This window comes from Mustela nivalis (assembly GCF_964662115.1).
Source record: "Mustela nivalis genome assembly, chromosome: 17".
Classification (NCBI taxonomy): domain Eukaryota; kingdom Metazoa; phylum Chordata; class Mammalia; order Carnivora; family Mustelidae; genus Mustela; species Mustela nivalis.
The window spans coordinates 29,876,706-29,899,016 of NC_139036.1; the positions used below are offsets into that span (position 1 = coordinate 29,876,706).

At 39.4% G+C, this 22,311-nt stretch overlaps 2 protein-coding genes across 5 annotated transcripts in view; one reads left to right on the forward strand and one right to left on the reverse strand.

Annotated features, from left to right (window-relative positions):
- TRIM37 (tripartite motif containing 37) overlaps positions 1 to 11,488 on the forward strand; it is a 135,721-nt gene extending 124,233 nt beyond the window's left edge. For all 4 annotated transcript variants that reach the window (XM_082705899.1, XM_082705898.1, XM_082705897.1 and 1 more), the window contains exon 25: positions 11,220 to 11,488. In XM_082705899.1, the coding sequence (XP_082562025.1) occupies positions 11,220 to 11,223 (4 nt within the window). In that variant the 3' untranslated portion in view covers positions 11,224 to 11,488. The remainder of the gene's footprint in view (positions 1 to 11,219) is intronic.
- The window catches only part of PPM1E (protein phosphatase, Mg2+/Mn2+ dependent 1E), a 204,299-nt gene continuing 190,922 nt past the window's right edge, over positions 8,935 to 22,311 (reverse strand). Inside the window, exons 5-7 of the mRNA XM_082705910.1 lie at positions 20,067 to 20,210; positions 19,733 to 19,826; positions 8,935 to 14,113 (exon numbers count right to left, since the gene is read on the reverse strand). Coding sequence (XP_082562036.1) covers positions 13,056 to 14,113; positions 19,733 to 19,826; positions 20,067 to 20,210 — 1,296 coding nt within the window. The 3' untranslated portion in view covers positions 8,935 to 13,055. The remainder of the gene's footprint in view (positions 14,114 to 19,732; positions 19,827 to 20,066; positions 20,211 to 22,311) is intronic.

The window sequence follows — 22,311 nt, forward strand, 5'->3', positions numbered from 1 at the left end:
AGTTGGTAAGACTGTTGAAGAAGCATGAATCTCATACACATGTGAGAGGCGCCTCATCTACTTCTATTTTACTTATTTCCCATGTCTAATGTCTTGCTAAATGCTGTGATTCATGGTTTGCTTTTGTTCAAAACAGTTCGCACTTTTGTTAATAAAATTAACTTGAGAAAATACCATGCCTCTGCAGTTTATTAAAGTGAAACAGGAAGCTCCTGGGTTGTTTTTCTTTGTTTTTGTTTTTTCTGTTTGTTTGTTTTTTTGTTTTTCTATTCACATTGCCTGTGTATGATAGAGGCTGTTAAGCTGTGTAGACGTTAGTAAATGCGTGGGGAAATTAAGAGACCGACTTAGACTCTTGGTAATATATATGGGTACATTTTCCTCCTTAGAAGTTAGTTGGGAATATTTAAGCACTATAATGTAAGAAGTTTTATATATATACATTTATGTATATATACATACATATACATGTAAATATTATATAACTATAATATAAGAAATAAAAATTTAGGATTCGCTTGGTAACATGCTAAGTTTTGGCATGCTGCTGTGTAGTTGTTAGGTAGTTTATCATGCAATAAGAGTCTAAGGCATTTCTGATACATTCTTTAACACTTTTCTGTGTCTGTTAGATGGATTACATTCTGTTGTGATAATTTTTTAAATCCAACTTTCTCTTAGCCCTGTACTACATTGTAATGGATGAAGTTATAAGAATTTTTGCACCTCTACTGTTGAGGGCAAACCATTTTAAGAATTGATTAGTAGATTTTTTAAAATGAGACTCATCAGTTGGAATCCACAAACACGAATATGATTGACTACTTTGAATCTCTCGCTATTGCCAGCTCTTTTTTTAAACTTGTATTTGATATAGAACTCAGTACTTTCCCATGTATCTTTATAATTCTGTTGTTTTCAAAATACAGAAAACTACATGTGGTTAAGAACTAAGAAAAGCCTGAGAAAAGACTATGCATTTGGGAAATTTACTTGTAAATGCTTCTAGCATGGGTGATTTAATCAGGAGTTTCTCTTGGGTCAATCTATATAGTAGCATTTTGAGGTATCCCTCTGACTTTATTGGGAGGAGGTACACTATTTAAAATCCAAATGTTGTTAACCTTTGCCCTTAATTTTCATGACCTTGAGGGTTTTTTTAGTCTGGATTTCCTAGAATGGGATAGTGGTATTTGGACTGTGATATATTTGGATCTTGAGTATTTTTCTGGCTTTTCTTACGCTTTCAAGTTATGTATAAAAACAGTCAGGAGTACAACCCTTATTTTAGATGAATTGAGAGCTAGTTGAGACCCTTTTAATTTGGTAGAATTTGAATTCACTACATCAGCAAGACTATTTTTGTTTGTTACAGCTGCAGGAAAATTTGAAGGTATTTAGTTCTTTATACTTGCACAAAAACTTTGAAGGGAAAATATTTTGAGCTTAATTGGCATGTTCTCTTGTATTTTAAGAACCTATTTGTACCATATTCTGATTCCATATTTAAGAATAAAATCTATTTCTTGAAAAGCAAGAAGTGTAAGTTTCTAAAGAAATATTGAACCTGCTCTCCTGGTATTAAAATCCTCTATTTCATAATTAAAGTTGACAACAGGTTTTACCAACCTGTTTCAAGAATAAACTAGTAGGGTAACTAAAGGACAGAATGAGTACTCAGAGGCAGTTCTATTGTGGTAAAGAAAATCATGTCTCTTTTGTTGGGCTCCAGCTCACTTCAAGTCATGTTGTTTGAGAATTATAAAATAGTAAGAAATATGCAGCTTGGGGCACCCAGGTGGCTCAGTAGGTTAAGCCTCTGCCTTAGGCTCAGGTCGTGGGATCGAGCCCCGCCATCGGGCTCTCTGCTTGTTGGGGAACCTACTTCCCCCTCTCTCTCTGCCTGCCTCTCTGCCTACTTGTGATCTTTCTCTCTGTCAAATAAGTAAATAAAATCTTTAAAAAAAAATAGGCAGTTTATATAAATTCTCACAGTCCATTGAAGAAGACCTTTGGGAGTCAGTTAACAAGTGCCTGGCATTCTCTCTAGGTAGATAAACTGCTGTCCTTGAGCCAAATCCCTACTGCTCTGTGTTTGTGTAAACAATGGGACTGAAACACAGTTAACATCCGTTCATTTATGGATTATCAGTAGCTGTTTGTGCCCTACAAGTGGAGTAGCTGCAAAGGAAACCTTCTGGCCTCATAGCCTAAAATACTCTCACACCCTTCACAGATAAAATTTGCTGGCCTCTGCTCTGTTGATATTAATGGGAACTTCATGTGTTTTTATTTTTATTTTTTTTTTAAGATTTTATTTATTTATCCAACAGACAGAGATCACAAGTAGGCAGAGAGGCAGGCAGAGAGAGAGAGGGGGAAGCAGGTTCCCTGCTGAGCAGAGAGCCCGCCGCGGGGCTCCATCCCAGGACCCTGAGATCACGACCCGAGCCGAAGGCAGCGGCCTAACCCACTAAGCCACCCAGGCACCCCACTTCATGTGTTTTTAGTATAGTGGTTTAGGCTTTTAAAAAGCATGATTTTTAAGTCAAAAAGATAAAACATTTGATTAGTTCTTTTGTGCTTTGTTTTGTGGTAGGGGGTGATGGGCAACTGCTATCCCATCACAGAATCATAAACCTGAAAGACCAAAAGATTTCTTCAAAGATGAAGAACCCCGTGGCTTTTAGTAGTGGGATCTTTGAAAAACAGAATTCCTTTCCCAGTTTCTAGCCTTGTTATATGTGAAGTCTGCACCAGATTCCTCAGTGGTGCCAGGAAGCCTTGTGTTTTCCCTCTTCCTTGGTGTGGGGTGCCTGCTTTGGCTCTGCTAGGTTGTTGGTAGCTGGGAGTGAGGGAAGAAGTCCTAGGAATAGGTACCAGTTCCTTTTCCCTCTCCCCACTGGGGTGTTCATGATCCGGTCTGCAGGAGATTCGGCTCAAAAGCGCTCCCTCCCATTCCTCCTCCCCGCACCCTCCCGCCCTTAGAACTGTCCTGCCTGCAGTCTGTGCTTCATGAGTTCCTCTGCTCTGCTGCTACATTCTGGAACTTTGTGTATCCTGTCTTTTCTTTTGTAATTTTTTTTTTTTGTTTTTTCCTTTATATTTTTACCCTTTTAGCCAAAAAGCATAGTAGTTCTTAGTCTCTCCTTCCACCGTTACCTTGTTTCCGTATTCAGCTTTGTTTTGTTTTTTAAGTAAATTCTACCACCAACACGAGTTTGAACTCCTGCCCCCAAGATCAGGAGCCACATGCCCTGCTGACTGAGCCAGCCAGGTGCCCCCAGTATTTAGTACTTTTATCTCACATTTATTACTGGACTTTTTTTTTTAAGATTTTATTATTATACTTTATCTTCACCAAAGGCCTAGAAGCAGTAAGGATTTTATTATTTATTTGACAGAGATAGAGAGAAGGAACATAAACGGGGGAATGGGAGAGGGAGAATCAGGCTTCCCACCGAGCAGAGAGCTGGATGCGAGACTCGATCCCAGGACCCCGGGATCATGAGCTGAATGCAGACGCTTAACCGACTGAGCCACCCAAGTGCCCTATGGAAAATTTCTTCTTAATAAATGTGTTCTCTCAGGCCTAAGGATGTAGTAGTTACTGCTTGCATTGTGCACAAACATACTGTTTCTGGACAACTTTGACCAACTGTGTCAGTGAATCCTTAAGTAACTTTGAGGTAGATGATATGAGTGTCATACCCGCTTTGACAGAACCATGCAGTTTGGGGAGGGAAGGTGATTCCTTCAGGCTTCAACACCGCTCACAAGGATGGAATGAATTGCTGGTCCTCGTACTTTTTTTTTTTTTTTAAGATTTTATTTATTTATTTGATAGAGAGAGATCACAAGTAGATGGAGAGGCAGGCAGAGAGAGAGAGAGGGAAGCAGGCTCCCTGCTGAGCAGAGAGTCTGATGTGGGACTCGATCCCAGGACCCTGAGATCATGACCTGAGCCGAAGGCAGCGGCTTAACCCACTGAGCCACTCAGGCGCCCCTGGTCCTCGTACGTTTTTCAATTCATCACACTTGAACCAAACCCAGCATTTTTTTTTTTACCTAATAATTAAAGAACTAAAAGCTGTCCTATTTTTTAACTTTTATTTTCAGATAATTTTATTATTTTGAGATAATTTTAGAGTTAGCAAAAGAGATACAGAAATCTTGAGAGAGTCCCCATATACCTGTTACCGAGCTTACTCAGCTTCTGCTTTTGTTAATGTCCTCTGTAACTGTAGAACAGTAATCAAAACTAGGAAATTAGTCTTGTTTACAGTACTATTAATTGCAGAATTTGTTCTGATTTCACCAGTTATTTCATTAATGTCTTTTTTCTGTTCCAAGATCCACTCCAGCATCCCACAGTACATTTAGTTGTCGTGTTTCCCTAGTGTCCTCCTATGACAGTTCCTCGTCTTTAATTTCTTTCATGACCTTGACATTTTTTTAAAGACACCAATTATTTTATAAGAATAAAATAAAACCCTATATGGGTTTGTTTGCTGTTTTCTTATATTTAACTGAGGTGAAGCATTTATTGGAAAGGCTACCACAGAGGTGATGTGCCCTTCTCGGTGCCTTATATCAGGGGCTGTATAATGCAGGTATTTATTTTTGATGATGTCAATCTTGATTACTTGGTCAAGGTGATGTCTGCCAGGATTCCCACTATTTATGTTTTTCCCTTTGTAATTACTAAATATTGGGGACAAATGCTTTGAGACTATGCAAATATTCTGTTTTCTCTCTTACTAATTTTAATACCCACCAGTGGGTCTTCCCTACAACAGTTATTACTGCAGTGTTCTTTTTTTTTTTTTTTTAAGATTTTTTATTTATTAATTTGACAGAGAGAAATCACAAGTAGATGGAGAGGCAGCCACGGAGAGAGAGAGAGAGGGAAGCAGGCTCCCTGCTGAGCAGAGGGCCCGATGCGGGACTCGATCCCAGGACCCTGAGATCATGACCTGAGCCGAAGGCAGTGGCTTAACCCACTGAGCCACCCAGGCGCCCTACTGCAGTGTTCTAATGGCTTTCTCTTTCTCTAATTTCTTATGCATGGGGTTTCTGTACTGAACAGTTGTCCCTTCTTCCCCATTTAGTTTTTGGGTTTTTTTTTTTTTTATTATGCAACCCCTTATTTGTCAGTGTGATCTTGGTATAGATACTTATTTTATTCTTTATGATCTAATATTATCATCATTTTACAGTTCAGTTTGTCCCAGTTTTGGCTGCCAGAAATTCAAGTCAGCTTTTGTTTCCTTTTGGTGTGTTCCATCCTCCCCCCCCCCCCCCGCCCCGACTCCTTCTTTCCCTCCTCCCCCCATACTGGGTGCTGCACGTTTACCTGGTCTTTTCTCCTTTTCTCTCACCCATTGTTTTTTTTTTTCTTTTTCCTGGACAGTGGTATTTAGAAAGCAAGATTGGATGTTTAGGTGTGGTGACTTACTAGAACGTCACTGCTTTTAGGTCCTCTCAGTGGGTAGAATAGAAACCATCATATATGCTTACTCATGCAAACACAGCTCTATATATCTTTGCACATTTATGTAAATATGTTTTATGAAGACAAACCAGGAGTCTTTATTGGAGCCTACGATACCAGTCCCAACTCCACAGTGCTCCCCTTTGATTTATCTTTCTCTAACAGCTTGGCTCTCATTAGCTACAGTATATTTACATATTTGTTCAACTTTAACATAAAAACCAAGCAGTTTCTCTACTGTTGACCTATAACCCTTGTGAGGAACAAATTTAGCAACTGAGTATAGTGTTGGCGTACAGTTTTGGTTTTTTTTTTTTAGCCTTCAGTATCATGTCATACACTTTCCTAAAGTTATTTAGGTCCCAAGATTGAGTTACATTAGTTCCTTTCTGCACCATCCTCTTCAGTGTGATTATATGATTCATTTGTAATAAAGTAAGATTCATCTGTTAGAGTCTGCATTTTGTCCTCCCCACATATCCTGGTTGATCTTTAAATTTACATACATTAAAATTCAGTCTTTGAGATATAGTGCAGTGTATGTGGGTTTTGCCAGATAGTCGTGTGTATCTGCCACCATAATACTACATCAGACAGTTCAGTCCACCTCAGAATTCCCTCACACGAGGCACATCTTCCCTGGTACCCCCCTCCCCCAACTGCTGGCAATCTTGATCTTTTAGTTTTCCCTTTTCCAGAATGTCATTTAACTAGAATCAGCAGATAGCTTTTGACTTAACAAAATGCAGTTTAGTTTCATCTTGTGTGAATCAGTACTTTCTTTATTCCTTTATTACTGAGTAGTATTTCCCTCTATGGGTATACCACAGTTGATTCACCCTTGGAAGGATGTTTGGATTATTTCCAGTTTAGGGTGATGATGAATCTTAAAAACATTTGTGTGAAGGTGTTTTCATTCTCTAGAGTAATATATACCTTGGAATGGGATTGCTGGATGTGTGTGTAATAAAGAATCTGGCAGCCCTGTGTCTCTGGCTCCCTGGATATAGCCTCTTATAGTCCTTGGAATTTCCAGAATGATAGAAGTGTTTTTGTTACTTATGGTGGGTCCTGAATGTTTATGCTAATGAGATAACTCAGGACAGGGAGTGGAGGCTGGAACAGTAGAAGAACTAATCATGGGATTAGAGGATTGGGGCTATAGTCACTCGGTACCAGCCTGAATAGTCCAGCTTCATTGCCAGTGAGTCAGTCACACTTACCTTATGAAACCCCAGTGAAATCTCTGGATACTGAAACTCAGATGAGCTTCCATGGTAGACAGTATTCTGTACGGTCATCCGTTGTTTTGGGAGGATAAAATGCCTGATCACAAGGAACCTTCACACGTATACTTGTCTAGACCTCTATATGTCCTTTCTTTTGCCTGGTTTTGATATACATATCCTTTTGTATAATAAAACTGTAAGTAGAGGATTTCCCTGAGCTCTGTGAGTTGTTCTTGCAAACTTTCAAACCTGAGGGGGGGATGGTGGGAACCCCAAATTTGTAGTCATTTGTGAGAAATGAGGGTGGCCTGGGGCCCCCAGAGTTGGCAGCTGGTGTTTGAAGTGAGAGAACTTTGCCTTTAAACTGTGAGATTTGGCCTAACTCCAGTTATTTATTCAGAACTCATCTCAGTGAATTACGTGGTACGTACTGCTTCACTTTGTAAGAACCTGCTGAACTTCTCCAGAAGCAGCAGTGCTATTTTACATCACCAGCAGCACTACATATGAGGGTTCTAGCTGCATCCTATAAACACTTGCTACTGTCAGCATTTTTTTATTGTAGCCATTCTAACAAGTGGTACCAGTTTTGCTGATCCTTTGCTGAGAATTTCTGCATCTATACTCATGATGGATATTAGTCTGTAGTTTGGTTTTTCGGTCTTCATCTGATTTGGTATCAGAGTAATGCTGACCTTACAAAATAAATCTTAAGAGAATGTATAAAATTGTTATTTATTTTTAAAATATTTGGTAGAATTTACCAGTGAAACCATCTGGAAGGGATTTCTTTTTCCTAGGTGTGTATTTTTGGTGTTTATCCTGCTCTGTATTCTGTGAGGTTCCTGGATCTGTGGTTTGAGGTCTGTCATTAAATTTTCAAAAATTCTTGGCCATCTTTCAATTGTTTCTTCTGCCCTATTCTCTTTCTCGGATTCCAGTTATGCATATGTTAAACTGATGTTGTTCTGCAGACCTTACATATGTTCTGCTCTGAGTATTTTGTCTTCGTTTTCCCTTCACTGTGTGTGTTTATGTGCGTGCGCATGCATGTACACGCGTTTTTCAGTTAGGGTAATTTTCATTGGTTTATCTTAGTTTACCGATTCTCTCCTCAGCAATGTACAATCCACTAACTAGCCAGTCCGAATCACTCATCATCTGTGTTGTGTTTCATTCCTAGTATTTCTATTTATAGTTTCTCTTTGCTGAAATCACCCATAAGATCTTGGGTGATCTTTTCCATAACGTGTTAGCCATAGTTATTTTAAATTCTCTGTTCCTAAACCTTTGCCCTCAGAGTCTGGTGGTTTTTGTGGGTTTTTTTCAGGGTTGTGTATTTTTTCTTTGACATCTAGTTGATATTACAACATAGTGATTTCAACATCTGTATATACTATGCTATGCTCCCAAGTGACAGTACCATGTGTCACCATAAAACGCTATTACAATACCACTGATTCTGTTCCTTTACGCTGTACCTTTAATCCCTGTGACTTATTCCGTAACTGGAAGCCTGTATCTCCCAATCCCCTTTATCCATGTTCCTGCGACCCTCTCTTCTGGCAACTATCAGTTCTCTGTAGTTGCGGGTCTGTTTCTACTTATTTTTTAGGAGATGATTTTTTGGTTTCAGGGCTCACACTTAGGTATGTCATCCATTTTGAGTTTATTTTTGTGTATCATGTAAAGTGTGTGGTCCAGTTTTCCTACCACCATTTATTGAAGAGACTGGCTTTTCCCTCTTGTGTACTTTTACCCTTTGTCCTAGATTGACCTTGTGGGTTTCTGGGCTCTCTCTATTCTGTTCGGCTGACCATTAGGTCTCTTTTGTGCTGGTACCATACTCTTTTGATTACTACAGCTTTAGAGTAGATATTGAAATCTGCGATGTGATACTTTTTGTTCTTGTTTCTCAAGATTACTTTGCGTATTAAGACTGATTTCTTCAGTCTTCAGAACACACTTTTTGTTTTCATATGGCTTTATATATTTTGTTGAAAGAGACACATCTTGTGTAGGGCAGTAGATCGTTTGGTGAATTATTTTTATACCTGCAAATGGCAGGCCTTTTCCTCCTGCTGAGACTTGTATTGCAGAGTCTGAATTAATCTAGGTTAGGAGTTATGCTTGGTTTGAGGTTCATCATTGCTATAATTAACCTTAGCACTAAGTAAATTATCTTTCCTTTGAATAAAAAGACAAATGACATGTGGTTTAAATTGCTGGGTTTTATTAAGGTATTGGCAAAATTTCAACATACGTCTTACCTGAATAAACAGTTTTAATTAATAAAATATGAAGGACCACTCATGATTACAACTTAACTCAAAAGTGAGCTGTAGAGCAGGTCTGTAAATTGATAAATCTACTTGGTAAGAAATGATTCACTTCATTTGCTTCACTCCATAGAGAATTCTTTGCAGAGAAATGTCATGAACAAGGGAACAAAGCCTATCTCTCACCAAAGAGCACCTAGAGTAAGAGTTAACAATGATGTATCTGTGGGTTATCTAATACATCAGAGTTTATTAGAGTATTTCCTTCTCCAGAACAACTGCTGTGTCAATCTGGAGTTCCCTGTCTTATTTGCTTTTTCCCAATGAGTACAATAAATAGTCTTCAAAATAGAAAATAAAATGCTGCTAGATGAAGTAACAATTATTTTCAACACAGTACCATTCGTCTGGAAAATAGTCATGTGATAATACTGGCGGTATCTTACTTTGGAAAGAAAAACATTTAAGCTATTCACAGGTCAGAACAGAAGAGTGGGTAATCTGTCCATTAATATGACATGATTTTAAAAGGTAAAAAAAAGTATGTTCTTTTGCTAATTTATGACTCAAAGAAAAATTGTTTGAAACGATGATGTGACCTAAGCTATAGTATCCCCCTTTATGGCCTTGCGTAGGCAAGAATGGTCGAGTGAATAAATTATATTTAAACACTAAATTAATAATTTACAGGTCACTTTCTCACAAAACCTTGGCAAGGCTTTGATGGGGAAGGAAATTCTTGAACCACAGCAGTTTTATCTGTAAACACTGAATTTCTTTATGCATCATTTTCCTCTGCCCATCAGATGTTGCATTTCTTACTGGCACAGTGTTCCAGCAATGGAGTATGGTTGTCGTGAAGATGCGGCATGACACTATACCACCACATTGACATTATACCACTATAAATGTGGTCAGAATCAGACTCGGTGTTGACACTGACATTGTTGACATTGTCCTTGGAAAAGGTGTTACTTTCAAGGATCCTCCTAGTTAACTTAAATGCAACAGAAACTTTAATCTTATTAATTCAAGGACAGTGGATGGCACTTCTAGGTAAAGAAAAGGTATATACATATGTGTTTCCACCATCCTCTTTAGCACAGATGTAAGTGGGATTAATTGCCCCAGTGTTTGGTGCTGTAATGTTGCTAAACCTCAGATATCCCTCAAAAGTACACATCGAGAAAGTGAACAAAGGAAACCTTTAAGTTAGGGACTGATTCCCTTTGAAACTCACAGTGAATGTACAAGGAGTTTGTAACGACTTCATTTGGTAACTTGAAGTCTGTTTCCCTAACAAGTACTACACTTTCTTGTTTGTATTGGTTTTACTATTTCCTATTCTAACAACACTGTAGCAGGCAAACAAATTGATGCAGATCATGTTAAATTGAAAAAGGGATACCGTCACTCTTAAGGATTGAGTGTAGGATTTTCACCACCACAATTACACAATTATTAAAAGTACAAAACACGTAATTCACAGACTATTACCTCAGCATTAACAGTTAATATATATTATATACTTTTTATACTGTCTAATATTTTTACAGTCACCAGGTACACCATCATTAAATACAAGTTACAGAATGTATAGATACCAGTAGTTAGAGGGGTACTTATTGCTTACATTAGCAAGCAGCAAATAAGGGCACAGGATTTGAACTGAAGGGAACTACTTTCTATCACCAGTGGCATTAAGATATAACACTGCATTTCACAAAGCACTGCTTTTTACCTAGTTTATAGAACCAAGAGCAGCATATATCATACCAATAACCACTACTTTAATATTATAGAATTTTAAAGGACTTACCTTACAAATGGTACCTAACTACTCTATAAATATGCATGTTGAGAACAAATGGAAGTTGCTATTTTTCACAATATTGGTTTATAAGTTGACCACACTATAGAACTACTTTGCTTTATTTTCTAGAGGGCTACTGGTATGAAAAATGGAATTAACACTGCTTATATAGTCAGATCTACAGAATTCAGACCCTTAAAGATGTGGTCTGTATTCATCTGAGTTCCATTCAACCATTTTTCCCCACTGGAAGAAACCTATCATTTGTATCTTTCCTTTCACCTTCTTCTGATCAAAAACAGTAGCAATGGACAACTATAGGAAATCTTCAAAAATTTTAATTTAGGTAAGTGCTTTGGATTGTGATATGTACCAATATTCTGCCTATTTTCTTGTTTCCTTAGATAATGTGATCTGAAACTGACACTGCACCTGATGGGTTGTTAACAAGATCTAGGCTTCAGAAAATGACAGATGTGAGTGAGGTCCGTGTATGGGGGTCAAACATCAGGTTGGTGAAAAGATTCTGGTGAAAAGAGCCACGTTTATTCCCTCCTCAGCCACATGTCACAGGACTTGAGAAAAAGAATAAATGACTTCAAAATCAAGAGAAATACTGAAAATCTCCACTTATATCCAAATTGTTAAAAATAAAATCTACATATTAATCTGATCTTTGAAGTTTTTGTGTATTTGCTATAGCTATACTGGCTTCCAGAATATGCTACAGTCCTTTGTTTTTAAAGTCTAGGAATCTGAGTTTCCATTTTGGGTCTGGGGAACATAAAGTAATTGGATTATTTTGTAAAAACACAGGCAGTGGACATTTCTCGGCAAGAGCATTTGGTGCCCCCCAGTGGTGTGAGTAAGGGGGCAGCTTTTATCCATTGGCATGGCTGGTCCACAGTTGACTAGGGGAGGAAAAAAGGTCATGTGGAGATACTCAAGATTCTCAAGAGAATCAGAGGCTGCTTTGCTGACTGAATTGGATTACGAGTTTTTCTGCTGTTGTTGAAGATATGCTTCTAGCTTGAAACTACAGAAATGGCAAAAAGCAGACAACTTGAAATTACCAATGTAAGTAACTACTGAAATGAGAAAGAGTCCTCTGTGCAGTCTGAAGCTGCCTGTAGCAGGACTGGAGCTTTCTCCATAACTAAACAGACCTCAGTCTCCCTTTACCTGCCTTCTCCTTTGCACTTGGCCTCTGGGCTCACTTTAGGCAGTACTTTCAACCTTTTTCACACCAGTTACTTCATTCCCTAGGGGGAAACAATGTTAGAGAACTTAAAACCAGTATTTTTCATTCTCCAAAACCACTTTTTATTTTGTAGTAGTATATGTCCTTGCTGTCTGTGAACTTAGAAATACTATTTGATTTTTCCTTTTTAAATGGCAACTTGATTCTAGTATATTTGTACCTAACATCATCTCCATTAAACCAGTTTTATTCCTGAGATGAAGGTACAGTGAAAAATATCATAGCATCAGAGGTTAAAACCAGTTGACAGTGGTCTTCTAAAATGACAAATAATAAAAATCCCGCCCAAAGCACCATAACAGGTTATGAAACTCCCAAATAGCTACACAGCTCTAGGAAGTACTTTTTAATTCAGAAAATTTTTATAATCTTTTATGTTACAGGAAAAAAAATTAGTAAATCTCTTTGACTATATACCACCTCACAAGTCAGAAAATAATGACACTTTCATACTAGTTTTCTACTTTCATTGTAACCAGTTAAAACCCATATGGCTTTTGGTCTTTTACCAACCCAAAAAAGAGGGGGAGGGTTTCCCTCATAGTCCCCAGTCTTTTGAGGAACATCCCCCAACTACATCTGATTCTGCATTAAGTTTTCCATAGATATATTAGGCACATCAAACCAGATTTCACCTGCATTGAGATTTATCGACACTAGATAGCCTGACTAAAATAACTAACTCACAAGCTTCCACTAGTGATGTGAAGGGATAGTAAAGTGGGGGTCATATGTAGGTGTGGAAACACATCACAGGGACCAGTTGTGTAATTTTGCTAGTGAAACCGCCAATACTTTTTTTTTTTTTTATTGAAAACACTACTTTGAGTTTCCTAGAGATCTATTTACATTTAAGAATTGAGCCATCCATGGTTTCATAATGAAGCACATATATTTCAGAAATGTCTACCTTGTTTCTACTTTGATAGTGGTGTTTTTATTGGGGGAGAGCTAGCTGGCCTACTTGAACGAGGAAGGGTTATATTTTATAGCTCCAGGGGACACCTGGGTCTGGAATATCATTACTCTTGCTGAGCTTCCTCATCATGTTTGCACTAGATCCTTTCCAAATATTTTGCCTCCACGGCAGAAAACTTCTGAACATCCTAGTTCTCTTCCCACTTCGAATAAGTGAGGACAGACTAGTGCCTATTTTGTGGGAAGGCTCTTGAGCAGACATAAATGAATACAACTTTGGGTTAAACCTGAATCCGTGCCGTCTCTTTGAATAATGACAGCGTAAATGAGACAATCTGGAAACTCTCTTTTCCAGGAATTTGAATTGTTCATCTTCCAACCTAGGACAGACAGGAGACAAGCTCTCTATTCTGTATATCTGCTGCCCTGTTGAACCCAAATTAAAAGAGGGAAACTCTCCAGCACCACTCTGTTCAGGCAATGATGATTGAACTGATTTTTTCTCCATTATTAGCTCATTAATAGGATTTGCTTTCTTTGGTGCACCAGGACCAAACATCTCAATTGGTGGCAAAAACTGGGCACTGTGAGGTTTGCTTGCTTCTATTTGTGTGAGATCTAGGTAGCCCGGGTCTTCCAGCACGTTGATTTGGGACCCTGGGCTCAGGCTAGTTCTATCAGTGAATGAATCCACACGCCCATCATAGCCTAGATCGGCTGGTGCTGAGCACTGGTGCTGTGGCCAAGGGCGTTTGCACTCTCCATGATTCTCCTTATCATCCCCACCATCTTCTTGCCCTCCTTGAAAAGAGTTCTCTGTCCAATCTGATTCCTCACTAACATTTACAGCTTTGTTCATGTCCCTCAGGAATACCACAATAACAGTGATATTATCACTTGACCCAGCATCACGAGCTGATGCAACTAATTTGTGGGCAACCATGCTACTGTCTCCATTATTCTCCTTCAGGTGGTCAGATACAACTTTCACTGCCTCATCAGGGTTCACGGTGTCATAGAAGCCATCACAGGCCAGAATGAGGTAGTCTTCAGTTCCATCCAAAACAGTAGAAGCAGAGTCTGCATCCCCACAGATATATGGCTTATGTTCAGCGTCTCCTGTGGAAATTAGAAAGGACGTCAGATTTTGGTTTATCTTGCATGTAAGAATGTTTATGGCCAATGCTGTGACTGATCACAAGTTACTGGATTGTGATCTGAATTTACTGGAAAGAATTTATAAACTAGTTTCAGATAAAATGCTTGAATTCTTTGTTAATGAGATGCTGCTCACTCTTTACTCTTAAATAACTGCCATTCACTGGGCTTAATTCCTCACTAGCTTACACTCTGCATCTTGTGCCTCTAGCTATGACTTAGGCTTAGCTGAGCATGGCAATAAACGTCAAATCTAAGTTTTTTGTTGTATTGAAAAATTCAGTGTTACATTGGAAAATTTTGTTGATTAACAGATTTACTTTTTTTTACTAATCGTTAAGTTTGATTTGAGATTTGAGAACAAATCCACATTGAAAAACAAAGTTGTGGTCATTCTCTTAATTAAATACTTAATTTTCTGTCCTTGTTTTCAATTTAATAGCTTTATGCTCCTACCACAGAGAAAGGTTTGTTACAAGCGATCTTAAAAAATCAAGTCCAACTCCCGTCAAGCCAGGAAAAGTCATCCCAAGATTCAGATGAGAACTACAACGTTTAAGTCTCTTGGTTCCCAGTCCAGTTTGCTATCTACTTTTTAATGCTGCTTTACTGTAACTTCTAGAGAATAACTGGAAAATGTATGACCGCATTTCTCTCTTAGGAACTACCTTATTTTTGGTGTCTTCATTTGTCTCTGATCAACAGCCCCCCTCTTCCTGCCCGCCACCGTCTTTATTGCTGTTGTTCATCCTCCACTTGTGAACAACTGTGAGAACTCCCAAGGCCCTACTGGGTCATTATTTCTCCTTTGTTTAGCTCATCCACTTATAGAATGACATTTGAGCTGGACCCTGAAGGATAAGTTAGTTAGCAGGCAGAGAAGGGCCCTCGGGTGAAGAAATAGCATTAAGCAAAGACACAGAGGCAACTGCTAAGGAGTGATGTGTAGCTATATATGGGGTGCTTGGATTGGAGATATAAACCTAGCCTAGTGTGGGCCTAAGGTCTCCCATCTATCAACAGACAATGGAGAAAATCATCTCCAGTGGATCTTTCAGATCTGGAGCACTTCCAGATCCATTCACTCTACAGTCATTGTTTTCCTTTGGACACTTGGAGAGAGCCTAGCCAAAGAGTCCCTACTCTATTAAGTAACGATACAGCTTAGTAATACAAGGGATACTCATTTACTACTTTTTTACATAGAAAACAGCATTTAGCAATAACTCTTAGAGTACCATAATTGGGAAACAGTAGTTAAAATTTATAAAATGCTTTGTCATTTGTAAAGTAATGACATAGAGCTTAGTGGTTAAGGATGCCAGCCCTGGAGTCAGACTGCCTGGATCCAAATCCTAGCATTGGTTACTTGTAGGCCCTCATCAGTTACCGTCCTCTCTGGAATACTAAAATAGCTTTTGGACTATGGGATGATAAAATGAAGATAATTATACATAAATTATCTGGCTCTGTCAGTCACCACTCTTGTTATCTAAGTTCTCTCTGACATTTCCCATCCCTGTTTAATCCTCCAGTAGGTCCCCAAAACTCAGTAGGCGCCCTAGAGATAACTGCTAGAACTGGTGTGGGCCATGTGCCCTATCCAGTAGGTTTCATGATGGGACACTCAGAACAACATATACTAGATAAGAAACTAGTCTTTTTCATACAGCTACCAGAGCCATCTTCCCTCAAACATGGTTTTGAGTCCATCAGTTTCATACTTCAGCTCTCATAGGCTACTGGCAGGCATCAGTCAAAACTTCGATCATGAGATTCAGTGTTTTCCACCAATCAATCCACTTTACTAAATTTCCCCATCCCTTACTCCACCTGACTGTTATTATCATCATTATTATTTTCTGAATCCCAGCTCCGAAAATAAATGTGATCTGAGTCATACTGTTCCCAAAAATCTTGTTTTAGTGCTTCAATTAAAAGGCTACTGCAACTGTTTGGAACAGAACATACAAAGATTTGCACAGGGAAATCCTGCCAAAATTCTGGCTTTTCACCTGCTCTACTGTTGGATGTCAAATCCATGACATCTCGCCTCCAAATTTGGTAGGAGGGCATGATTATCCATTTCATGGTAGAAATGGCAGCATCCTTTCATCTTCAACCTCCTCCCCCCCTATGCTAGCAAATGCATCATGCCTCTGTCAACTGGGAATCATAAATCTGAAGGACTCATGAGGAGAAACAGTTGAAAAGCTTTTTCAGTTTGAAAGCTTTAAGTGTCACTTATTTTCTAAGGAGAGTTGAACTCTGCTCAGGAGTCCTTTTTCTTGTCCCTGGTTAGGTCCCGATTTTGTTCTCACATTCTTCACCTCTCTTCCAATTAAGCTACTGGATTTTGGTAGATGACCTAATTTCCCACTTCAAAGAAAATTAAGGTTATCAGGCCTAAATTCCCTGCATTCCTAACCCCTTCCTTCTATTTTAATCTAGAGAGACTCCCTGCATCACCTACCATTTTGTCAGGAGGAGAGGGGTCGGCTCTTCCTTCTCGAAGCTGACCTGTGCTCTGGGACCTGACTCTCGAGGACTCTGGCTTCTGTCGCTCTCATCTCTAATTTCTTAGACTTGCTCTCATCTTTTATCCTACAAACATACTCTGATCCAAACTCCTTATCTTAAAAACAAAAATAATAAATAAAAGTGACCCTTTCTTTCTCTCAGGCCTCCACACTATTTCCTTTACCACTAAATTGCCCAAGAAACTAAATCTATACATGTTCTTTTGTGTTATTGTTCATTTTCTGTCACCTGATTTTTCTGAGGGCTTTTTCCACCTACTAATCCAAAACATTTCTCTCCTACATTACCAGTTAGTTTCCATTTTCAAAATTCCATGTCTTTTTTAACCCACCTCTCATCTGACCTCTATAGCACTTGGCCCTGTGACCACTTACTCCTAGGAACCCTCTTCTCCTAGTATCTGTGAGAGCCCACTTGTAGATTTCTTATCCCTTCTTAATTTTCGTCACTGGCTCCTTCACTTACTAATAGTACTAATCATCATGTGCTAAACTGCCAGGCAGGGCTCTGAGTACAGTGCATAGTGTACCATCTGTATACTGTGCGGTATACAAAAACTCAGTAAGCCATTTAGTGTTAGTATTCCTGTTTTACCAAGGAACAGATAGGCACAAAGAAATTAATTTCCCAAGGCCCACAGCTTGTAAAGTGACAAAGCCAAGATTCAAACCTAGAGAGCATGACTTCATTGTGTATTTCTACCTTAAGTAATGAGTCTCATCCTTGGTGTCTCATCACACTACATCTTCTTTCTGGGCAATGCCATCCGAGCCTGTAATTTCAACTAATATATATAATATCACTTCGCAGACTGCTAATATTATTGCCAAAATGATGAGTTCCCATATCTCTTATCTGCAACTCAGAATTCTGCTCATCTTCAGATGTGTATCTCCAGCTGCTTATCAATTGTCTCTCCTAAAATATCACACAGGTATCTAGGACGTAAAATCTGTCCAAAATGAACTCCTCATCTACCCTTCTCCCCACCCCACAAACTGCTGTTACTTTTTTACAAATACTTTATCATTTTCCCGGTCACACAAGTCGAAGACCTGGAAATCCGCCTTCCTCCACCCCCACAAACTCACTTCTGTCTGATCAACTTACACCACCTCTGCATCCCTCTTGAGCAGCCCTCATCTCTAAGAAACGGTGTCAGCACCACCTGAGTGATCTCATCTCAGCCTTCCACACTGGTCTCTCGCGTACCGTCATTACAAATACCTTATGAGTCTGATCATGCGGCATCTCCGCTTATTCACCCGGTAGAGTCTAAGGCTACTCAGAGCCTGGCACATAAGCCCCTTCACAGTCTGGCGCCAGCACTTACTTTGATCACTCCTACCCTCTCCCCTAGCCCCTTGTCCATGCCGCTGTTCCTAAAACATGGTGTCCCCTTTCAGATGCCCATGCATTGTACTCCCCTCCCCCTGGAATTTCCCCCCCTATATACTATCTTCCACATCCAACCTAAAGGCCACTTCCCCTATAGAGTCTGCTGCTCTCTCTTAGTCCATCTCTTATTCAAGGACATGCTCCCTTTGCTTTTAGTTTCCCCAGGTGTTATATTTTTAGAAGCAAGAAAAGGCAAGTATGCTCTAGTAAAGTCGGTTCTATGACAAGCATTAAAGTTACCTTTGGATACTCTGACAGAGACTATAAGATCAAGAGGAATTGTTAGAAATAATTCTGCATGGGGGTTGTGTTTCAGAAATGAGAAATTTCCCCTCTGGGATCTTAGTCCAGAGTTTGTAATAACTCTCAGTCGGAGATAAAAACGAACCCTCATTTTCTCAGAAGCACTTGCAGGATCTTTCAGCTTTCACTTTCTCAGCCTTCTGCTGCTCACATTTGGGCCACTTCACAGCTTGCCAGCACCTTCCCAAAGAGTGGGAGGAACTCCTATCACTGGTGAAACTGAATCAATCCTTTGAGATTTTGTTAATGTTCTGGAATATTTTGGTAACGATAAGCAAAATTGGGGGATTACATGTGAATTCCATTTACCCATATTATCCCTCTGTCAAACTACTTCATTTAATTCCTTTAGGAGGCGGGAATGAAGAACTATAGTATGCATGCATACCACGCGTAATGACACGCGCACTGATTTATGCTTTTAAAAAACAGAAAATGAAGCTAAGCCACAAAACCTAAAATATCATAAACTCAGGGGCCAAAGTGAAACAAAAATGGAAACAGAACTATCTTTGAACTTACACCCTTGCGTTCTGTCCAATCAGCTCAGCTGTTTACTCTCTTAAGTTTTAGATAGTTTCACTGACTTTCCTGTCTCTTGAAGAATTTAGGTCCCAGGGAGACAGATTCTTTGAAACCCTCAGGTTATTTGGCAAATCACCATATTACCACATTTTTTTAAAAATTGTTTTTACCTAAAAAGTATAATGTTTACGTAATATTATAATTCAGTGAAAACAAAGAGAGAAGCAAGGTAAAATATAGGGAGAGGAGCTTTCCATTCTCTTGAAAATACTGAATTGAATTAAGTTAAATATGATCCAAAATGGTGAAATGGAGATCACTGTAGTTTTAAGCAGATTTGTGTCCCAAAGATTAAAGACTTCCATTAAAAAAAGAAGAAGAAGAAGAAGAGCAGTGCCTGGGTGGCTTAGTGGGTTAAGCCTCTGCCTTTGGCTCAGGTCATGATCTCAGGGTCCTGGGATCGAGCCCCGCATCGGGCTCTCAGCTTGGGCGGCTGGGTTGGGAGCAGCCAGCTTCCCACCCCCCGCCGCCTGCCTTTCTGCCTAATAAATAAATAAAATCTTAAAAAAAAAAAAACTAATATTCTGTAATTCTTAATATAGTTCCCTTTCAATAATGGAATTTAAGTATATAAATGAATAGGTAGATCAAATAATTAAAAGAGGCATTATCTAATTGTTACTTTAAACAGTAATAAGCACTCTGATAATATAAATGACCATCTCAGTTTCCCTTTTTGTAGCAGAATTAATATGAGACAATGAACTAGAAGAGGACAGTTTGGAGAAACAAAAAGGAATTGGTTTTTCCTACCAATAGCTCTGGAGACCGACAGACTTCCATTCACCCTCCAGGCACCAAACCAGACTACACAACCTCCAAGAGCCTCAATTCGCTGCTTTTCATCCTAAACAGCAATGCAATAGAAAGAAGCAAATAATTGCATTCAGGATTTATTTATCTACCTTAACAGTAAACAACAGATAAAATACTCATCAGCTTCCGGAAAAGGTTCTCTATTACTCCTCTGTAAGGTGGGCATGGTTGCTCAGATAATGGTGGTAATCCTAATAAGCAAGTGAATCTTAATTAATAGCTAGAAACCCGCCTCTGTGGCGTGCGCCCTCCCAGAACAGAGCACACTTACCTCCCTGTCCGGTTTGTGTGGCTTCATTAGCTCAACAGCTTGCCCTTTCCTCACCAGCATGACCTGGGAATCCCCAACCCAGGCCACATGGAGCATGTTCCCTCTGATGAAAGTCACCACTCCTGTGGTCCCACATCTTAGACTCTGAAAGTAATTCCATAAAACTAGAGTCAGTAAAAATAAACAGACTTCAAATTCTCACTGACAGGCAATTTGTAGTTAGCACAAACTTTTAGTTGGGGGCTGACTATTAATAACTTGATTTCACAACAAACAGCAGTTCTTATTTCTCTGCATTTTTATGTGTATATATGAATGTGCACACGCACAGATCCATGTCATCCAGGATATGCAAGGCAGGGATGATTATTCATTTCATTTTATGTACAGGTAAGAAAACTATGGCAGGCTATGTGACCTTTCCAAGGGTGGGTAACTCATTACCACATAAAACAGAACTGAAATTCTTTTTCCTCTCAGTTCAGCACTCAGCCCACTACAGCAGCCCTTAAAGATTTCCACGTTCAGGTCTCTGTTTTGTTACTGACCTACAATATGTACAGAGGGAGAGTCCTAACGTTACAAAGGATCTGACTGAGACACAACAAATGCTCCCATACTCTGAATATTAAGATAGGAACCAAGAGATAACATATATTCCCTGGGATGCTAAGTTGCTTATATTTTTAAAAAATCACCTACGATAATTTTAGGGGCCTCTGCTTTAGATCAATGCATAAAGAACAGCCTGAAACTTCAGTGCAGTAGCTCAGTGGCAGCATACTTAATGCTCCTGATACTACTACACTAAAATGACATCTCCGTTTGACATGAGTCACCACCAAAGCAGCATGACTTTCTGTTACCAAGGACTTGGCCTAAATTAGAACCACTGCGTCAAGGATGGTAAAAGGCCCCTTGTATCCAACGAGAAAAACAACTTCTCGTTTTCCCTATATAGGAAAAGTTTGTTAAAAATCCTCACCCACCAATAAAATGTCTTCCCACACAGAATGTTCAAAACCTCAGCCCCTGGAACACATGATAAAGACACTTCAGTGCATATGCCCTGCCGAGAACAGGAGGCTGGGCTGCTTCGCAACAGGAATAGCTGCTTTCTTCCCAGCAGTTAGCAGCACATGGGAGCACAAGGAGGAGAAAAGTAACTGCTGAGACAAACCTAAATTATTCAAAAGAACTATTGGCAAGACCGAGAGACACTAGGATCATTGGCAAAGCAAATGAGGTGAATGAACATGGTCAGAGGAAAAAGCCACAATTTTGACAACACAGGGGAAAAAAAGGATAGAAGACGACAAAGTGATTCTCTTAGCTTCACGCTGGTGATAACAGATCACCTCTCGGGAGCCAGATCTTGCCCTCAGTCAAAATGACGACAGTCAATGGCTCCAAGGTAAGCAGAGCAGAGCAATATCAGCCCTCAAGACTCTGGGACAGTCTGAGGTCAACAACCCTTCCTGTTTTCTATCCCTGTATATGTATATACATATACATATATATTCTGTATATGTAGACCCTAGTGGTCATTTATTGGATTTGCATATTCATCTAAACCTAGGGTACAGGTGGGAAAATACGAATATTTCCCTTGTTTAATACCAAATAGTTCTGAAGTATTGTTTCACTAATTCCAAGCACCACTGCTGCTGTGTAGTCTAGCAATGAAATCAAAGAAATGGATATTAAAAAAAAGGGTGCCCCCCCCTTTTTTAAAGATTTTTTATTTATTTAATTCTGTAATTACTTTTATTTTTTTTTTAAAATATTTTATTTATTTATTTGACAGAGGGAGATCACAAGTAGGCAGAGAGGCAGGCAGAGAGAGAGAGAGGAGGAAGCAGGCTCCCTGCTGAGCAGAGAGCCCGATGTGGGACTCGATCCCAGGACCCTGAGATCATGACCTGAGCCGAAGGCAGCGGCCCAACCCACTGAGCCACCCAGGCGCCCCTGTAATTACTTTTAAAAGTTAAAAATTATTGGGGCGCCTGGGTGGCTCAGTGGGTTAAGCCTCTGCCTTCGGCTCAGGGTCCTGGGATCGAGCCCTGCATTGGGCTCTCTGCTCAGCAGGGAGCCTGCTTCCTCCTCTCTCTCTGCCTGCCTCTCTGCCTGCTTGTGATCTCTCTCTGTCAAATAAATAAATAAAATCTTTAAAAAAAAAAAATTATTATCTTGCTGTTGGCCCCCAGTTAGAAATGGAGTACTGTAGTTAATCATATACTAATGC